The sequence below is a fragment of the Patiria miniata genome, unplaced genomic scaffold (assembly GCF_015706575.1).
Source record: "Patiria miniata isolate m_02_andy unplaced genomic scaffold, ASM1570657v1 HiC_scaffold_3, whole genome shotgun sequence".
NCBI classification, from domain to species: Eukaryota; Metazoa; Echinodermata; class Asteroidea; order Valvatida; family Asterinidae; genus Patiria; species Patiria miniata.
Genome location: NW_024037069.1, coordinates 13,380,974 through 13,401,150, shown reverse-complemented (window position 1 = coordinate 13,401,150; position 20,177 = coordinate 13,380,974). Strand labels below are relative to the sequence as shown.

The window sequence follows — 20,177 nt, the reverse complement described above, 5'->3', positions numbered from 1 at the left end:
AATGCCATTCGCACTGCTTCAAACCATAGCAGTAATTGGCAGAGGATTTTGGAAGATTGAGGCAGTAGTCACCCTTTAAAGACTAAAACGAATGATTTTGAAGGACTGAGGCTGAATCCAATTTTTCTTGGAGGCAATTGGAGGATTTTGCAGGATTGAGGTTGCATCCGAGCCAGAGGGCCTAAGGGGTTAGGGTTAAAGGTCGACAGCTCAATATTGCCCCCACTAGAGATGGTGAGCTGATATATACACAGGAATGTCATAGCAAATGGTTTCAATTCTGTCTAAGTATGGCAATTCACTTCACTCTCAAAAAATGCTCAAAGTGACAGGACACAAATCGGTATGAAGTGGTATCTGGGCTCTTGTGCAGTGAGTCAGCTCAGCAGTGATTCTAGCTGGGTACAACCCTGTATTGAAATTCCCATAGTTACTAGTGCTAAATGCCCAGAATTCAAAATTCTTTTAAAAATAATTCAAAATTCTTTTAAAAATAATTCAAAATTCTTTTAAAAATACTCAGAACTCTCAAAGGCACTTAAGCTGCACAGAAATATGATGATCAACATGTCATCATTCATTTTCTTTTCATTTTTTGGTGGGTCGACCATTAACTTTTCGAGAAATTCCCACCCAAAGAAGACGACCCCGATTTTTCCCAAAGCGGAAAAGTAGCCATCTTGAAAAATAATCCCTCCACAACATGGCAAAATAATGGCACTTTCGAGCTCAACTGCATCCAAAATGATCAGAATTGGGAGCCCCAAGTCCGGGCCAGATTTCATTGCCATATCTCTTCAATTCCCCAATTTTAAGGCTCACACAACTCTCTAATATAGCATATTTTGAGAATATAACTTTTATTCATGAGCTCGGCGGATGGGTTTAGGCCTTTTCACCAGTGTGCACCCAGCATAGAGTCCAGTCATTGCATTGTGTGTGACCTTTGATATTTGACCATGAGCATGTGATAAGCCAAAAACACACAGTAGATGGTAGAATAAAGAAACATTAGTTTGTTGAAATCAGAAAAGAGTAGAGAAAAAGAAAGCACAGTGCAGAAGCATCAAATAGCTTTTTAGTAGTGAAGATGATACCTATACAAGAGGTTTGTTAAACAACCCAAACCTCAAAAGTGCAGCCACGTCTAGTCTACTGCCAGGCACAGCTCGCCGGCATCAGTACATACCAGAAAGGGGATACCCCAGATGTACTGGATGTACTGAACCGCAGTTTGAACATTGGTTGTGTCCGTCGACATATGATTGGTAATTTGGCCCATGGTCATACCGCCCCCGCTCATCGTAAAGCTAGACAGTCGCAGAGACTTCTCATAAATAGCTGCCTGTTTTGACAGAGCAAAGGATATGTTAGCTTTCTGCGAGAAAAAAATAATCTTACGGAACGTACCAAAAATGGAATGGACCAGATGTAGTGGACCCACTGCGTCGAGTTCAGAACATTGGAAGTGTCGACCGACATATGATTGGTGATCTGGCCCATGGTCATAGCGCCCCCTGTCATCGTGTAGCTGGAGAGACGTAGCGATTTGTCGTATATCGCCGCCTGTGTTTATGGAAAAGACAGCATGTAATGAGAGCACTGGATAGATTTTTCTGGATCCCCTGTCAAGACATGCAACTTACCAAACTTGTTCGCAAGTCAGAACAATTGGGTCATAAAACCTGTATAAAAAAAACCAAATCATTGCGGTGCAATCAATATAAGTAATTCACGATAAACATGAACCGTCATTAGCAGAACAACTCCTGGTTTACCTGCAGTGCACCATGGGAAAGTTGACATAGTTTGTAGACATTGCCAAACAAAATTCAACGTGCACTAATTTTTTTTGTTTACATGTACATCTGTTAACAAATATTTCTTTGAGCTTAGCACCTCCATAAAATGGCCCTTTGAGTAGACCACAAATTTGCCTTGGTCAAGGTCCTCGTCGATAGTATCCATGATGGTATTCTGCTTACATTTACACAACCTGTGCACTAGCAATGTACAAAGCGCAAACAGCAACCTCATGCGGCTACTATATCAGATACTATCGACGAAGGCACTAGCACTTTCGATGAAGTCCTTGACCAAGGCTACCACTCGATCTGCTTCTTTATACAGGAGAGTTTTGTTTGGCAAAAACGTGTTACTGATTACGCATGATTGATGCAGATTTGAGCTTTAGTCTGAGGCTAAATTTGCTGCTGAACAGGTTAAATCTACTAAGCAGTTTTGGACTCCACTTTCCTGCTTAGCATTTTTGTACTTTACCTGTAGGGATGCCTTGATGTGAGCAGACTCAGTGATGACAATGTGATAGTGGCCTTGCTGGGATAACAGCTTGATGATGTTGGACCAGAACATGATGATGATCAACACAAAGCCGTTACCCAAGAAATCCGTCACCGAGACATACTTGGTCTGAAATTCATACAGAGACTTGACTCAGTCTTATTCTTTAAGACGTTATTAATAAGATGAAATGAACTTCACACTAACATGTTTTATGACAAATCCATGGAATACTGTTATTCAGTGGTAAATACAAACACCTAGTAAATGTCACATGACATGAGCTAGCCCAATCAAAACTTCAGATTCTAATACCATGGTTTAACAAGACTCAATGGTTCTTCAGTGGTCCCTCATGCAGGATACCACAGTCATTACTAAAAAGTAAAGTTGAAAATAGAATACTGTTTTTATTCGGAGAACCAAATATTACAAGCTTCTAGTGCAAATCTTCTGATTCTATACTGAAATTTCTACCAACTGACATCACCTTTGAAGGGTCGATGAGATTATCCTCCCCCTGCTGATAGTAGAGAGTGGTGACGTATCTGATGGCTCCTGCGAGAGCGAGGGGCGGTACGAAGGTGGCAGCATCACCGAAAAACTTGACGAAGCCACCAATCATGATACGGAAGCCAAAGGCTCGGGCGTAGACACGGTACAGGCTGAGGGGAATCTTGTGGGCTTTGGATCGGGCCTGGTAGGGGTAGAACAGGTGGTCAGAATGAGATCAGTCCTTATTTACCCCTATGATTGAGCTCGCATAATTCTGATTTGAAAAGTGTCAGGTAGCAATCTCATCGGGCCTACCTAAGGATCCCCCAACACACTGTCTGGAAAGCATGAGAATTCCCCTTTGCTCAAAGAATTTTATTTGAAAATCTCCCACTCGTAATTTTGTAGAAAACCGTTATTTCATCACCGTTTCACGAACTGATATGCATGCAGTGTGTGCCGTCAGTTTGTGAAACCCTATAATCAATTGTTTCACCAAACGACACGTGGGAGTACTTTGTACACGGATGCATCACAGAATACGTTTAGTTCACAAAATGAAATACAAGCACACGGTGGAAATACAATTCAGAGAAAAACCCTTTGAAAGGTTTGACACGAAGTTACTCCACTCGTATACTTTTGAGCATACACAAACACTGGTGAAATTAAGACCGCTTTCAGTTTGTGAAAATGAAAATGTATGGATTGAGTGTATAAGTTCTGTGTGTCAGTTCGAGAAAACGAAAACATCTCGGTTCTGTAAAGTATGCCTGTGTGCCGGGCACTCACGTGCAACCAAGCGTCAGTTCTTGGTGTCCGTGACAATTTTAAATTTTCCCAAAAATTCTTGTGAGACTCCTGGCAGCAGGTGCATATATTTGCAAAATCTTGCAAAATTCATCGGGTGGTTTTGGAGGATATTACGAGATTTAAGCAGGTAGTGCCAAGTAACTTTAACTTTATGTGGGGTTCAGATATCCTTTGAAAGTTTATAAGATTATGCCACTATTTTCCTACACAGCGAATGATTTTGAAGGACTAAGAAATGTCCTATAGACTCTTAGCGAGAACAGGAGACGGCGCTTTGAGACCTCCTGTTACAACTGATAATGTAGTAACCAACCGATAACGTATCACCAACCGATAATATATCACAAATTGACCGATATTGTATCACTAACCGATAATGTACCAAAAATTGACTGATAGTGTAGTAAAATTTGTATCCGATAATGTATCACGTGTCGACGGATAATGTAACTACAAAATAACTGTATCCGATAATGTATCACCACGGAACGGTTACTGTATCAACCAATAATGTATCAAAAATCAACCGATAATGTATCAGTATTGGGAAAAGGTGGAATATTGCAAATTAATTAAAGTCTTATAAGTGCCTTTACTATGATAAGTCCCCACTCGAGAAAGTTTATCATTAAAAATATATTTTTTTGAATTCGGGAGGTAGGGAGTTGCTCTGGTTTGGAGACGCTCTACTTCCACGTGGGCCTAGGCTAGTGGCGTATTCAGCTTTTGATGTCAAGGGGGGGGGGGTAACCGCACTCGCACATCCGCACCGAATGTGGACAAGTTCTTTTCTCCGGACACTTGGCCTCCATATGGGCTGCGACACAAGAGGGCGCGTTTTACCACTACGGGACCATACGGAGATCAATGGACGGGACACAGCATGTGCGTACTGTACTGGTTCGCGCGCAAAGTTGCACACCACTTCCAGAATGTGCCAGAATGTGGATATTAGCAACAGCGTCTTCGCATGAGCGTCAGGCAACTTCGGCGCGCGCATACGTTCAATTTAACTTGCGATGGTCTCCCAGACTATTCCCTCCCCCAGTAACTTTGCACATTCAAAATACGCGCTGTGCATGAACCGGGAACACATACGAGTGGCGAGGCATGTGTATAGCAAAACTACCATCTGAAATGATCATGAAACTTGAGCTGTCACAAAAGATACAATGTAACAAGTTTACCGGATTTAGGCGGCAATCGTCGAAGATAGTGTAGATGCGATCAAGCTTCATGGGTCTCTTGTCGACCCCAGTCGATTTTTTTTCTTACAGATTTGAAAAGGGCACAATCACAGCATTACTGCTCATTTAGTGGGGGGATGAGGGGGGGGGGGGTGAGGGGGAGGGGGTCGATGAGGGGGGGGGGGGTCGTGCCATATTTTCAACGGGGAGCGCTGATAAAATCCTACAATCATGTACACAATATTACTGTACCGTACAAAATAAGGCCCTGGCTTTTTTAGGGGGGGCACCGTTCGCATGTGACGTCATTTGTTATTTACCCACTGACTTCAGTTTGTTCAACCCACACAGTTTGGAGTCCAAACGTCACGAGCCTGCCGCTTCCTTGAGGCCAACACAGGCGCGGATCCGGGGGGGGGGGGGGGGGGGGGGGGGGGGGGGGCTGTGTCCCAAAACAAATTGCATACAAATTCCTAAAAAAAATGCACCCCCCCTCCCTCTGCTGTGACACCCCCCTCCCAAAAAAAAAATTACTGGTATAATGTCCGCCTTTTCAAAATACGGACAAAGGCAGCTTAGATAGGGGGTATTTTTGTGTACACCTTTTCCCCATACTGATACATTATCGGTTGTTTTTTGATACCTTATTGGTTGATACAGTATCCGTTCCGTGGTGATACATTATCGGATACAGTTATTTTGTAGTTACATTATCCGTCGACACGTGATACATTATCGGATACAAATTTTACAACACTATCAGTCAATTTTTGGTACATTATCGGTTAGTGATACAATATCGGTCAATTTGTGATACATTATCGGTTGGTGATACGTTATCCGTTGGTTACTACATTATCAGTTGTAACACCTCCAGTGGGACGGGCACACCGCATTCATGTATTGGTTTGGACTCTTATGGCATGAGGGACGCACGACTAACTTTATTCTGGATCACACCAACCAGTATTTTCTTCGCCTGAGCTTCAGACAGTGTTGCGGTACTCGTTCACGGTACTTGTACTCAACTACTACTCGAGTACTTTTTTTTTTTAGAGTACTCGAACTCAAATGTCAAAGTACTCGTACTTGAAGTGACAGTATTTGTACTCGGGAAGCAAAGTACTCGTACTCCACATGTCGAAATTGTACTCGATCATCAAAGTACTCGTACTCAAATAGCAGTACTCAAAAAAAAAAAAAATGTATAAATTTATTTACCACAAACTTAGTTTATTGATACTTTCAGTTTGAAATGGTTGTTTGCAGAGTTTCCTGATTTTCCACTGTGCACGCCTGAACAAACACATTTAACAGCTAGCCGTAAGTGGGTCTGTATATATCGGTCTGACTGGGCCTGGGCCAATTATGCACCATGAACCATTTGACATGTGGCCGTATTGGGAAAAAGAAGTACTCAGAAGTACAAGTACTCGTATTCGTACTCGGAAGTACAAGTACTCATACTCCGAGACCTATACTTGTACTCGTACTTGGACATACAAGTACTTCAGCAATCAAAGCTCAGAAAAATATACTCGACCACAACACTGGCTTCATGCGCTGTTGGCAATGCACTGGCTTCAGGCACTGTTGGCAATGCACTGAACAGTCCTTCCAAATTTCTCCTTTTGTAAATTTTTCCCAGACTCCATAAGCGAAAATGCCCCCTGGGGAGAATTAAGCTGGAACTATTACATGTATATGCCTTACATCAATCTGGTAAGCAGCTAGAATGTGTACCTGTTCTTTCTTGAGTGCCCTAGTGAAGGCATCCCTCTGATACTGCGTGGTGTGGACCTCAGACAGACTGCCCAGATCAGATATCTCCAAAGCTTGCTTGAAACCTTTCTTGAAGATCCAGTTGAGCCACCAGTAGAACGCTGAGGATAGCAGGCTGGTGTAGCCTTGTAGATAGTTCATGTCCTCCTTCTTCAGGTCTTCAGGAAACTCCTCCTCCTCACAGCAACACTTGAAGATCTTGAAAAAAAGGAGAATGGTCTTATGTAAACTTACAATGTAAAACATCAGGAAGGGAATAAACAATTTGCATTGACAATTTTAGGAAAAATCAGTTTTTACTTCACCAAACATGACAAGGTAAGCCTAGGAGTAAATCTAGTACATTCAATTCAATGGACTCAGAATGGCTATTCACTACAGGTCTTTTCATGCATCTGGTCTGCACAATATCAGATTTAGTCCATTCATCAGCATTACAGGGTAATCCTATACGACAGCACTGCCCGGTCAATGAGTCAGTGAAATAGATTCGTAGAGGGCACTAGGCTGGCCCTCTGGGACCAGCACAAATGAATTGAATGTTAGGACAGTAATCATGGTTCATTCATCCTTGACATTTTCCACTACCCCATGTTAGACTAACTTTGTGGCTTTGCTCTAATACTAGAATCTATGTGAAGTGGGTTTGAGATTAGAACAACCAAAATGTAATCATTTTATCCCACTTGTTCATCTTATTTCAAACGCAAGACTTACAACAAAAAGTCGGTTTGTTCATGATTTTCACCACACAAATGTTAGTTTGTTTCTTAATTTAACACTGTCAATTGCAAGAAACTATTAAATGTGACTATTTTGCAGTTACAGAGTTTGCATAGTCGGGAACCCAAAATGACTCAATGAGCTAAATTATAAAGTTCTACATAAAAATATAGGCTTGGGGAAACATCTAGCATGAGAGCTTGGGTATTCATAAGGGTCAGTTTCATGTTTACACTAAAAAAAAAATACTGGCACTGGTAATGTATTCTCTTATGCAATCTCATAAAGCCAATATTTGCTATAAGCCATGTTTACAGTGCAGCCACCTTGCATTCAACACAATACACGAACTCAGAATTTGGAAACTTTAGACAGACACTGCACAGGCATACATTGCACATGTACATTGTTGAAGCCTCTACAGCCCTTGAAGTGAATGGAGGCAAGAGCTAGTGACATTTCCATTTCGCTGATACCGCCATCTTTGAAATTGGGGGAGAGGGGGAGGGGGGGGGGGACATTACAATGAAAATACGTCCCGTCGTGCAAATGTAGCTGAGCATGATGGGACGTCTTTTCATTGCAATGCCCCCCAAAATTTCAAAGATGGCGGTATCCGCGACACAGCTTATGTCACTTTGTTTCCTGGTGACACTAGAAAAGTTCCCACAATTCTACCAAGCTTCCCAAACACTATCCCTCCAAGATCTTTTCAAAATTCAATATCAAGGAAGTCTGTGGCAGACATATCCTGGTTCTCTGTTATGTTTTTTTGTTAATTTATTTTAGTTATCGATTTATTATTTTGCTTTGCACATAACATTTGCTATTGAAAGCAATATTCTCCTATAAGCCGATTCATAAAACTTACCTCTGCAGACACCCTAACCCAAACTCTCAAAGTATTTTCTAAGTACTGGACCAAGTCCGCCAAAATCCATTACTGACCCTGCTTCACATAATGCTTCAGGACCAAATCTGCAGAAATCCACCACAAGACCAACACTACTGCATGTGAATTTTGATGTACTTAGTACAGATGGCTTGTCTGCCAAAATCTCCCAAAGTGGATGAATTTTGATGGGAGTTGGGAAGGTTAGAGTTAATTCTATAAATAAAGTGCTTTCAAAATGAACCTTATATCAATGAAAACTTACCTTCACTCTGATCACATTGAGCTCCAGCAACAGCAACAAGGTGTAAATAACCATGGCAGCGAGACTAAGATCGGCTCGCAAGAGGGTGAAGTCCACCTCGGGATCGTGATAGAAATTCAGGAATCTGATGACTTCGATTCCCAGGGCCAGCACCCAGTAGATCACGAGAAGCCAGGACATGTGGTGGCGGTTCCATGTCTCCATCTTATTGTAGAAGAACATGGACAGGAACGAGGCAACCAGGACGAAGCATGCTGGGATGTAGAGGTGGGGTCGGGTTGGCTCCCAACTCTGCACCTCCAACTCGCTTAAGATGCTCTCAGCAATCTGAGACAGCACCAGGGTGAACAAGATGAAATAGATCACCCAGCGCAAGTTGTGGCCTGGGTACTGGATGAGGTAGCGATATTGCTCCTTGCGGATCCGAGTGCAGCATCCGAGAATGAAGAGCACCAGGACGCCCAGCAAGATGAAGATGAGGTGTGATAAGGTGTAGATGAGGTCCACAAAGCAGGCATTGTACAGGGTGTGGTTCACGTCAAAGGTGAAGTTGTTCAGATTATCAGAGTCGTTGATGCCGCAGTACCAGTTCAATTTCTCCAGACCCATTTTGAGGTTATTGGAGATTTTCAAGCTCAACTACTCAAAGAAAGTCCGAATCCTGCAACACACAAAAAAGAGCAAAAGTGCAATACACTGTTACAGAGAGAATGTACAATTCAGGTACATTAAAATGTACATGTACATGAAACATGTAATACATAGCATTCGGTTACAGATTTTTCATCTGTAATCTTATGCAGCATTTTTTTGTATGTATGTACATGTACTTGCTCAGTTATCTCCAACAGACTGAGTTAATAAATTTACAACAAACATATCAAATGTACATGTACACTGTAGACAGGCTCTTTTCAGACTCCATTTTTAAAAATGTACTTTAACTGTTTGTGCCACGCACCGCTTCTATCCACCATGCATTTTTCACTCATCACAAAGCACACAATCAGTGATACAGAACTGTTACACAAAAACCAATTGGCCTGTACAGCGGTCCGACCTTGACTAAAATCAGTGAATATATTCCATGACCAAGATGAAATCTACTGCAACAATACATGTACAATCAAGTAAAAAAGAAACTAATTAGAACTCTTGTCACAAAAATGGTCCAGTGAAATTGTTGAAAAGAAGGAATTGGAAAAAAATGTTGCAACCTGACGCCACTTCCACGATTGTGTACAAAGTCTACGCAGAGTCAAGAAAATTGTCTTATGCATTTGCTATATCCTAACAAAATTGGAAATGTTTTTCAGTCCCAGATTCATGTCTTATCATTTTTCCAATGACTGACCTTCATTGAGATGACATATGAAGAAAAAATTGGCATCAGGTTGCAACATTTTTTCCAAGGAATGCATCAGCAGAGTGTGTGTGAGCAAGTACATGTATAATACAGAACATACATGAAATTTAACACCTGAAAACGATGGGCTAAACTTTTACTATTACAATACGTGGTCTAACACAAGCACATGGGCAGACCATGGAGCTACCATGGACCTTGCTGGCTGTACTTGTATGCAACAATGGTGAAACGTGCAGCTTTCTCTTTAACACGCAAGAATGCTTATTGTGTCTCATATTTGCACACATCCGGACTGCATGGAGCTATTATCCATGTTACATAACTTATCTTTTAAGCAATGAAACCTTTAAACTTATACATCGGCATATTGTTAATGTTGCACAAAAAAATGCAAAGTCATCCTGCCCCAAACATTTTCAAAGGCTTTCAAATTATCATGCACACTGCATATGTAGCCTAATCTATTCTATAATTCAGGGCATGTTGGAATGATCCTGATCAATGCAGCTAGCTATGCTAGAATGTGATTGCAGGAAAGTTAAAACCAAGCGAAGGCGTTGCAATAAAAAGTTTCTGTAACTACAGAGGGCGTTAATTATGTTATCAAAATAATGGCGCATCCTGTTGTACAGCCTATGTACTATGCATCTTATCTATATATGAGAGCAAGTTTTACTCGGCCTCCGAGAAATGTTTGCTCCTGAAAAGATCCGAGACCGCGGTCTCCCGCGACGCCAAAATTGCTCCACGTCCATGGAAAAATGTGGAGGGTGTCTTCCGCCGGGTCAGACTCTTCGGGTCGTCCTAATTTTTCCGTACGGACCGGTGATCCGTTTCGACGATTTTTCGTGACTGCATTTTTGCACAGGAATCGCCGTTATGAGCGCTTTCATGTTGACTGCCTGGTCACCTCTGTGTTGGCTTTTCTGTGAGTCAAGAGTGTGTGAGGTCAGCGGCTTCAACGTAGGGGTTCCATTTACGTGTTCTACTTGGCCATACTGCAAAAGTGTTCACCAAACAGTAGTATGGGGTGACCTTGGCAAAATATTTTTCTCCATGGTGTGTGGCCACCAAGTGTCCCTATTGTTTCCTATGCTTTGCTTGCCGCACCTGCGCCGAGTGCAATGAATACTTAGAAGGACTACACGTTAGTATACCGTGCGCAGTCTGACCAATCGAAAGTCTAAACTGTGTACTTCCGGGCTCTGCGTAAAACCGGCAATGGCAACGCGTACTGCAGCCTGCTCCACACCCTGGAAACGAGGTTGGGTCTACGGTGCTCGTTATTTTTGAAGAACAAGCATGTGACGTGCATGATAGAGTGCTGTTGCTTCCATCAAGGCTGAGACCTGTCTGTTGCAAAACACGACTGGTCACACATAACTTAAGCTTTATGGAATGTGGAGTGTAGGGCCTCAGATTTGAGAAGGCTGCTACATAACCACAAAAAATGCAAATGCATGCACAACCATATAAGAGCGGTTGGGTACACACAACGCACATTGTACAACTCAAAAGAGATCATACAAAAGACTGGTGAGTAGGCCTACAGTACACACCATGGACCCTGCCCCCCAAACAAATTGTGTTGGAACCATGCGTGTACACATGACGTATTAGGCCAATACCGGTATAAACGAAAATGTTTTTTTTTTTAAAGGAAGTGGGAGGCCCTTTTTTGTTTTTTTGTTTCTCAAAAATGGCCGTCCAACTGGGCTACTTTTGCCGCCATTTTTTTTTTTTTTTTATAAATGGTTGCCATTTATAATAGACAATATGGCCAAAAAGATGTCACTGGTGAAAATATATAATTTTTCAGTTAAAAAAAAAAAGCAGCCTCCAAAAAAGGTGGCTTCCAAAAAGGAAGCGGGCGGGGATGCTAAACATGTTTTTTAAAAATATTTCGTCTTATATTTGCCGTTTTTTTAGACTGCACACATAAGGTGTTTGACCCATTCAGCTGCTTTATGGGATTGAGAAATGAAGTAATATGCAATAATTTAGTCTGGTTGTATGACTTGTGAAATATGTTTGTGCTCACATACATGTATGGATTTTTTGCATGATCTGTAGGGTTGAGAATGATGGGTAAAAAATTTACTGTCGCCCAGCAAATTTGGCAGTAACACCTTAAAAGTGTCTTGATTTGTAGGCCTCTGTATTGAATTACAGATAGATCTCCTCACAAATGTTCAAACCTCCTTGCCTACTCTCCCTATCCCCCCCCCCCCCCCCCCCCCCCCCCCCACTGAAATTTTCCAAAAGAAAAAATACATCACGCAGTTGAGAGATACATTTCAGGTTTTCATATTATGAAACTATTATTAAATACTACAATGTGCATAATGTACACGTCCACGTCAACTTCAACAGTGTAACAATTAATTGGACATGAAGGAATGTAAGGATTAATCTCCATGTATTGACTGAGCAATAACTGTTTCCAGAAGTTTTACTTATTTTATGGTGGATACTGGATAATAAGTAAATAAGTGTGTGTTTGGCTGCTTTTAAACACTATGTTTAAGACCGGTTGGAGTCTGGACGGAGGCTGATAATGACGCTCTCTTATGTATCAGCATCCAGACTCCAACTGGTCTTGTTAATTAGGCATGGTGGTAGGGATGTCAATAAGTTATATTGCACATTTAATAATATTTTGACCTTCACCAGGGGTGTGAGTGACCACTGATAAAAACAGCTGAAAAATGTGTAAAAAAGCTGAACTTTGGAAATCTCCTATACTTTTTTACACGGCAAGTGAGGGAAAAAAGCTGACATCCAAAACAAAAAAAGCTGAAATCAGCTTTAAAGCTGAGATTTCCCACCCCTGCTTCACAATGGCACAAATGAACCCAGTCATGCCAGTGGCAGTGATTCTGAACTTCATATTTAAAGAACAGTCTGAAAAACAATGTTCAATTGGCATGATGGACATGTAATTAGGTAGGGTGGTTTAAGATTTTAATAATAATAGTAAGATTCCCACAATATATAACAACACAGGAAACCAATGAGCTGATCGAGCCACACCATTGGCGTTTGTGCCCTAGCTACCACTAGGCCTACACCATAATGCTACCTAAAACTTTAAAGCCCAAACCCTCTTACCTTTCACACAGTCACCAGTCAGAACCTCTCCTAGCTCTTATGGCGGTGGCATTGTCAAGGAATCAATCTTTTTTACCCCAAACCAAAGCTTCTAAAGTTCTAACCACCGGTATAAACCGACCGCTCGACGCTCTGCACCGTGCACAGTGACCGCGCCGGCAGTCAAAGAAAGTGACAAAAGTATGCCAGCCGCCAATTCATTCAAGGCCCAATTAAAACAGTTCGCCTTATTGAGAACGGCATTACGCAATAAACAACAACTATTTTTTTAATGGTCAAGAAAGCATAAAATTTGTACATGTATTTGCAAATTTCAAATTGTCTGCAGCCTGTGATGATATAGGGATTATTTGTGCGTTGGATCTGCAAAAATAGCACCAAATATATATTTTTTCCAGAGGGTCCGAAATACACCAAACCTTGTGTTTTTATTCCTAGCACAAGCATGGAGGTTATTCCTTCCTCCATGGCACAAGAGACCAACTTTATATGAAAACTTTAGTACTTCCGTCCTTCATATTATTTTGTGTAATATATGGGGGAGCAGATTTTCCCTTTTACAACCTTATCAAAACATGTTTATAGCTCCATGGTCAAAGTAAAGTAATTGGTTTGCGGTTATAGCTGTTCAGTTTCATTGATTCGCGATTGGGTGACTCTTCGCAATCGGTTTAGAACCAGCGATCCATGACTCGGCAGTTTCCGCAAAAGTGCAATGACATTGCAACACGCGCGGAGTATGAAAACAAGCTAATCTTGTTCGTTTTTGCTTTATACAGTAACACGGCAACATGGTTTGAAATTGAATGTAATTTTTAGCGATTATTGACAGCTTGGTAATCAGTGGTCGTGGATTTGATCGTCGTATTTTGTGGATCTTCTTTCAAGACGCTACGTTTAAGTGGCGTTTATTTGCCATACAGTACATGTATGGCAAAACATTCGTACATAAGTGATAGTGATACTGATACTAGGCCCCCAAAGTGATATTGTTTACGTTTGTGTACAAAATCTATGGACCGACAGTTGTGCAATTTTCAGAAACTGGGAATGTTTCTCAATCGCAGTTTCCTTTGGGAAGAATGTAGTATCCAGACGCCACTTCTGTGGTTGTGGGTCAAAGTTTATTGAGATTCAAGAAGAATTTCAAAGTATTTTCTAACAAATTTGGAAATGTTTCTCAGTCCCCGATTCACATCATTTCGACATTTTTGCAATAACTGACCTTCATTCATCAAGATAATATTATGATGAAAAAAGTGGTGTCAGGATGCAGCATTTGGAAAGAATGTTGCAACCTGATGCTGCTTTTTCTTCGTATAACATCTCAATGAAGGTCATTGCAAAAATGACGATAAGACATGAATCTGGGACTGAGAAGTATTTCCAATTTTGTTAGGAAATACTTTAAAAAGGCATAGACTTTGTACACAACTGCCACAGTAGCGTCAGGTTGCAACATTCTTTCCCAGCATTCTTTCAAACCTCATCTGTGTATTATTCAAGCTATTAAACTGACACATATGTAGTTAGGTTGGTATGGGCTCCATGTGGGCACCTTTTTTACCACTTTTACTAGCCCTATGGGCGAGACAAACTGCGTGAATGTTCTGGTTTGCGTGTGGTGGCACAGAGCATGCACGGCTTTATTGTTTCTGAAAGTGCACATAGCCATAGCATCTTCGCATGAGCATCAGACGTCATCTGCGATGCACTCGAATGTCTCTCCCAGTGGTCTCCCCCACCTCTCCCTTTCTCACCGTTGAGGGGGTACTTGTGATGGAGCCCATATCCTAGGCCTACTCTGAATTTTCTTCTTTTTTCTGGCGATTATAGAGAATTCAAGATGGAGGATGTTAGTCTTGTTGCCTCAGACACAGAAGATGTCACCAGCAGGATTTTATGTCGGGAGAAACAGATGGCAATGTTATATTCTCTTATGGGAGAGGTACGTACAAAAAAACACTTAACTATCTAACCTCAACTTCTCTTTCAAGAATGATTTTAATGATTTCTTCAATTTTTTTTTTTTTTTTTTTACAGCCATCCCAGCCAACTTGTCCCTCAGTGTTCATATACGGCCATGGTGCTACTGGTAAAACCCTGGTTGTTTCTACCCTACTCAAGGCCGCGTCCCTTCCCCATGCGTTTGTCAACTGCATCGAGTGTCAGACGTCCAGGCAGCTATTGGACAGCATTCTGGACCAAGTGGCCAATCACAAGCCTCATCCTGAAAACAACTACAGCAGTCTAAATCGATGCGAGAACATGAACACTTTTGTGAGACTGTTGAAAAAGACCATTGAAGAGAGAGGGATTGAAAATCAGACAGTTTATATTGTGAGTCTTGATTTGATATTTTTAAAATATTTTTTAAAGGCTTATCAGGCTTACTCGCAGTTGAGAAGCTGAATTGCAAAGGACGCGGCTACAACATGGTCGAGCCGCTGGCATGTAAAGGTGCCTTAGGCAGCCGCCATACGACCCATTTATTACCACGGAGCACAGCCTGAGATTGAAAGTTTTTAATTTTTTCGGAGGGCCTGGAGAAAAACTAAGCTAAGAAAAACCCTCGTGGCACAGGAGAGAACCAAGACACAACTCTACTCACATATGGTCCTGGCCGAGAACTAACCAGGGCCACAGTGGTGAGAGGCGAGCGCTTTACGCATATCTCATATTTCTCAGAAAAGAATGAATGCAATAAGAATCCCTTCTAATGCTACATTCCAAAATTTTGCCTTGTCAATCTCTCCATAATGGACCCTATACCTATTGATAAAACAGTGCATATTGACCACTCAGATAGTGACTTTTGATCAGGTGACCAAGATGGCTTGATCAACTCAGTCGCAAGCACTGTGATGAGATATGTACCCAAACCATAGGTGGGCGGGGCTTAGGGGCAAATCAGGAACAGTCCATTATGAACTGGGAATCCAATGGACTGTTCCATTTAAGCCCCGCCCCATGAAGCTTTGACCAATCACAGCCATGATCAATGCTCAACATACATGCAAAAGATTTCAGCATCATGCATATGCATGTGAAGAGCACAGCTGGAGCATGTAATGAGGAGGAAAAACAATGAAAAGGGTGGAGCTAAATCATGAATAAATTTGCATGCATTAAATCTGTTTCCACTCCCAGGTACTTGACAAAGCCGAGCGTCTTCGCAACATGGACGGCAACCTTCTTCCAGCGTTCCTAAACCTGTCTCAGTTATCCGGATGCAACGTCTGCGTGTTCCTTCTGAGCCAGATTGTCTGGGAGAAGTTTCTGTTTGGGTTCGGCTCCAATCACTTTGAACCTTTCATCATCCACTTTCCAGATTACACAAAGAGTGAGTATCAGGGGCTACTTTTCATAGCACTGCTTTGCAGCAACTATAGCAAAAACTCTGCGAAACTTTAAGCACTATTTAATGACGTGCATGTGCTAATGGTTGCACGGGGATGAAGATGCACATGCAAATGTTCGCACATCCCTGTCGTGCTAAGCCGTTCGCTGTGCTTACTGCTTCAGTGTCCATGAAATAGAAGGCTCTGTTAGCAGAAAGCGTATGCTTAGCAATGCCATAAAATTAATGTATTCATATGAAACAGTACACTGAGTTCAAGAGTTCAAGAGTTCAGCCATGTCCAAACGTGTGTTTAGAGCTATGGCTAGTCTATGTTCAGCATGGTCCTTTGTCTCTTGACAAGAGATTTGGATGCAGCTTCAGACAAGCTGTAGAGTTCAACTTCTGCTGCATACCAAATGCCCCCAGAAGTTGAAAAAAAATATGTATTTTTCATCATTTAGAAACCAGTGTCCTGCACATAGTGGTCACACAGTCGTTTTTCATCTTTTATCATAAATCGTAGAAATAATAACAAGACTCATCTTCCTACTTACTCACTTTGTCATTTGTCAAGGTGAGTTATTGGAGATTATTGCCAGTGACTGCCCCAAGGGTTACTCAGCTGAGTTCTATTCATCCTACGTCAACTTACTCATGAGTATTTTCTACATGGTGTGTCGAGACCTCAACGAGATCAGGCACCTGGTGAGTGTGTATTTTGAGACATCACACTTTTCGAGATTTACGTTAGGGACAATGCCAAGAATTGTTGTTGGACACAGGGGGCCAGCCAGGTGTCTTCTTTGTATCTACATGTATCTCTCTGGCTGACTGTCACTTGTGAGCTGGGCAGTGCTGTCGTATAGGATCACACCATAGTTGGCTAAATCTAGAGATGGGATTTAAAGCTGGATTTTGTTAAATTTGGTTTGAATTCCACTATTTGGTTTCAATTTTAGAAACCGGTTAGTGGAAACCAACATTAAAAAACATTAAGCCTTCCTTTTAGTTTTTTGGAGAGACAGGCTAAAGAACACAACTGGAACATCTCCCAATTTGCTCCATGGTCTCTCATTGTAACTGCATTCACTTGCTAGTGGTCTTCTTGGTATATGAACAGCCTGCCCATTCAACTTGTCAGAGAGTTTCCATCAAGGTTTCAACATTGCAGCTCTGGAGTGTTTTTGTGCAGGCCCAGTGGTCACTGAATCCTGCAAACTATACCCAGTCATTGGGAGGGCATTGCATGCGGCACCTCACCCGCCACTTTTTGTTAGCAGGACTGCGAGCTGGAAGGGAACTTCCGGTGAAATCATTATTCGGTTTAAAAACAATTAGGATAACCGGATTTTGAAATCTCAGAATTTCTCCCACCACTAGCTAAATCAAGCCCATTGTGTACACCATATGCATGAGAAGACTGCCAGTGAATAACCATTCTGAATCAACTGACATGAATTTTGTGTACTCTGGGACCAGCTTAACGAGGCTTGCAAAATAAGTGAAATCCTACATTTTACATTTTTAAACTATATATTTCTTGGGTATCAAACGAATTACTTGACTTTCAACAGGCACAGCTCAACTTCCCGAAGTACGTTGAGCCAATCACCAAAGGAGAGGCATCCGAGAAGGACTCGCACAAGTTGTGGAGGCACATCGAGCCGCACTTGAAGAAGGCATTGCAGACGGTGTATCTCAGAGAGGTTACAAGGTACATCATTACAAAAGCATAACTGCAGAAGTTTCATTTAACCCAAAACCTCAGGCTTGTTTTGCAAGGATTCTGAAAAAAAAAGTTGAGTTCTCTAAAAGTTGAGTTCTCTAAAAGTTGAGTTGCTTTGCTGACAGTGAGCAATGGGAGAAGTACCAGCGTGACGAGATCAGCCAGACAGGCCAGTCTAGTATCCTGCCTTCATCATCTAGGACCCAGATAGAGCTGCCATTCTACTCCAAGTACCTCCTGATTGCCGCCTACCTGGCCTCTTACAACCCCGCCCGCTACGACCGCCGATTCTTCTCCAAGAACAGCGGCAAGGTCAAGAAGAGCGCTGTGAATCGAAAGAAAGAAGTGAGTGTTGACAACATCTGATCAAGCATTGTCGGTAATTTTATTTGCTTGAGAGCGTCTGAGATTTCAAGAATGCAATAAGCCATGACATTACTGACATGTCAGCCAGTAACTGTTTGACTTATCAGATGGAGGTTGCATGCAGACTACATGTACATCATTTCCTTGGAACATAAACAGGATTTGTATGTGGATGAGGCATCATAACGTTATCATGGTTGGAGGATTAGTGATTAATTTCTCTAGTTGTTTTTTCTTTGCAGACCAGCCATCAGCTCCTTGGACCTAGAGCATTCCCGTTAGACAGACTGATGGCCATATTTTACAGCATAGTGGACTCCAGGGTGGCACCAACAGCCAATATCTTTTCACAGGTAAGTTCCCCTGAACCCTTCTCGTCAACTCTAGCCCATCCCAGCCCAGCCTAAGCTAACCCAACCCAGCCCAACCTAAGCCAGCCCAGCCCAGCCCAGCCAAGTCCAGCCAAGTCTACGCCAGCCCAACACGACTCACCTTGCCCATTTTAACCAATCCAACCGAACTCTGTCCAACCAACCGAACTCTGTAAACAAATTATCAACCAACCAAAGACTAACCAGCCATGCTTATTCCCCTTTTCTCGACTGATATTACAAGGTATAGTTTTATCCCCGTTTTTAGTAAACACACCTTTTCTCTCATGGTCCCGAACTTCAATGTATCCAATCATTTTATAGAAATTTGTTATAACTTGTTTTGTAAAAAAAAAAAAGGCCCACTGTGAATTTGTTCCCTGCAGATTTCCTCACTGGTAACCCTGCAACTGTTAGCACAAGTAGGACATGAGGACCAGTTGGATACACCCAAATACAAGTGCACTGTGTCACTGGAGTTCATTCGATCTATCGCAAGGTATGTTTAGTCAACATTAATTGGTGTTTGCTGGTCCTGAAGACGGCCAGCCTGTTGTCATCTTTGCACCTATATCACTGACTGTCTGTCACTTATGCAATATCGCATGTGATTACCTAATAAAGCCAGTGAACCGGTCCATTGTGTAGACAAGATGCATGAAAAGACTTCCAATGAACAGCCATTTTTAATCAATTGAAAAGAATTGTGTGCACTCTTGGACCAGCTTTACTTAAGTTTGCCTAGTCTTGTTTTACAGTTCATTTTAAGACTTGTGACCAAGTTTTGATTGACTTGTGAGGACTTGACTTCAACTTCGTAAATTCTGTTGTCAAACTTTTAACTATTTTCTATTTTTCCCTCATTTGTTTCAGGACCGTAAGCTTTGATGTCATCCGCTACTTGTATGACTTCGTGAAATGAAAGGCGGTCTGCCAGTTGTCAGTTGACACTACATGTACATGTAGTTGGAAGTGACATGTTTGTAGATGGCAAGGGCGGATCCAGACCACAATTTCTTTGGGGGGGGGGGGCCAAAACAAAATTTTGGTCCCCCAAAAAGTGGGTCCAAAAACTAACGGCATGGGCCCTGAAAAAAATATTGGATTCTAGATGCTCTTGTGGTGCGATCTGAGGCAATTTCTGACCACTTTAACCATTTTTTGTTTAGGAAAAGATGGTGGTGTACGCACAGTGCCTGCCTTTATTGTGACGTCACTTAAAACAAAAAAATTGAGTTCGTTTTTTGGGGGTCATGGCCCCCGTTGGCCCCCCCCCCCCCTTCTGGATCTGCCCTTGGTAGATGGCAGATTACAATGGACACTTCAGTCAAACCAGCGACAGTATTCACTACATCAGAGTAACAGAAATGCATTCAGTGTTTTCATAATTAAATAATTGAATATCATAAGACTGTATATGAGGAGCCACATTT

At 41.9% G+C, this 20,177-nt stretch overlaps 2 protein-coding genes across 5 annotated transcripts in view; one reads left to right on the top strand and one right to left on the bottom strand.

Moving 5' to 3' along the window:
• LOC119737061 (ATP-binding cassette sub-family C member 8-like) overlaps window positions 1-13,092 on the bottom strand; it is a 37,602-nt gene extending 24,510 nt beyond the window's left edge. The window contains exons 1-6 of one of the 2 annotated variants that reach the window (XM_038211133.1): window positions 12,939-13,092; window positions 8,459-9,119; window positions 6,540-6,776; window positions 2,792-2,998; window positions 2,281-2,430; window positions 1,411-1,566 (exon numbers count right to left, since the gene is read on the bottom strand). In XM_038211133.1, the coding sequence (XP_038067061.1) occupies window positions 1,411-1,566; window positions 2,281-2,430; window positions 2,792-2,998; window positions 6,540-6,776; window positions 8,459-9,067 (1,359 nt within the window). In that variant the 5' untranslated portion in view covers window positions 9,068-9,119; window positions 12,939-13,092. Of the gene's footprint in view, window positions 1-1,189; window positions 1,346-1,410; window positions 1,567-2,280; window positions 2,431-2,791; window positions 2,999-6,539; window positions 6,777-8,458; window positions 9,120-12,938 lie in introns of both variants that reach the window. The other variant, XM_038211134.1, reaches the window with a different exon arrangement.
• A 512-nt stretch (window positions 13,093-13,604) lies between these two features.
• On the top strand, window positions 13,605-19,786 carry LOC119738211 (origin recognition complex subunit 5-like). 3 transcript variants are annotated; one of them, XM_038212978.1, is made up of 10 exons: window positions 13,605-13,675; window positions 14,775-14,886; window positions 14,982-15,278; window positions 16,089-16,281; window positions 16,856-16,986; window positions 17,856-17,995; window positions 18,133-18,352; window positions 18,616-18,726; window positions 19,131-19,243; window positions 19,618-19,786. In XM_038212978.1, exons 1-10 carry the CDS (start codon window positions 13,626-13,628, stop codon window positions 19,664-19,666), a joined length of 1,416 nt encoding a protein of 471 aa, XP_038068906.1. In that variant the 5' UTR covers window positions 13,605-13,625; the 3' UTR covers window positions 19,667-19,786. The 3 variants fall into 3 exon arrangements, with proteins under 3 accessions (XP_038068906.1, XP_038068908.1, XP_038068907.1); XM_038212980.1 differs by having other exon boundaries at window positions 13,666-13,746; window positions 19,618-19,785; XM_038212979.1 differs by lacking the exon at window positions 13,605-13,675 and adding an exon at window positions 13,704-13,746 and having other exon boundaries at window positions 14,766-14,886; window positions 19,618-19,785.
• Window positions 19,787-20,177: the final 391 nt, after the last annotated feature.

Excerpts from the sequence above, each read along its gene's own strand:
- LOC119738211 (XM_038212978.1), top strand. The coding sequence starts at position 13,626 with ATGACTCGGCAGTTTCCGCAAAAGTGCAATGACATTGCAACACGCGCG. Across the intron at positions 14,887-14,981 it reads TATATTCTCTTATGGGAGAG|CCATCCCAGCCAACTTGTCC; the intron begins GTACGTACAAAA and ends TTTTTTTTACAG. Across the intron at positions 19,244-19,617 it reads TTCATTCGATCTATCGCAAG|GACCGTAAGCTTTGATGTCA; the intron begins GTATGTTTAGTC and ends CATTTGTTTCAG.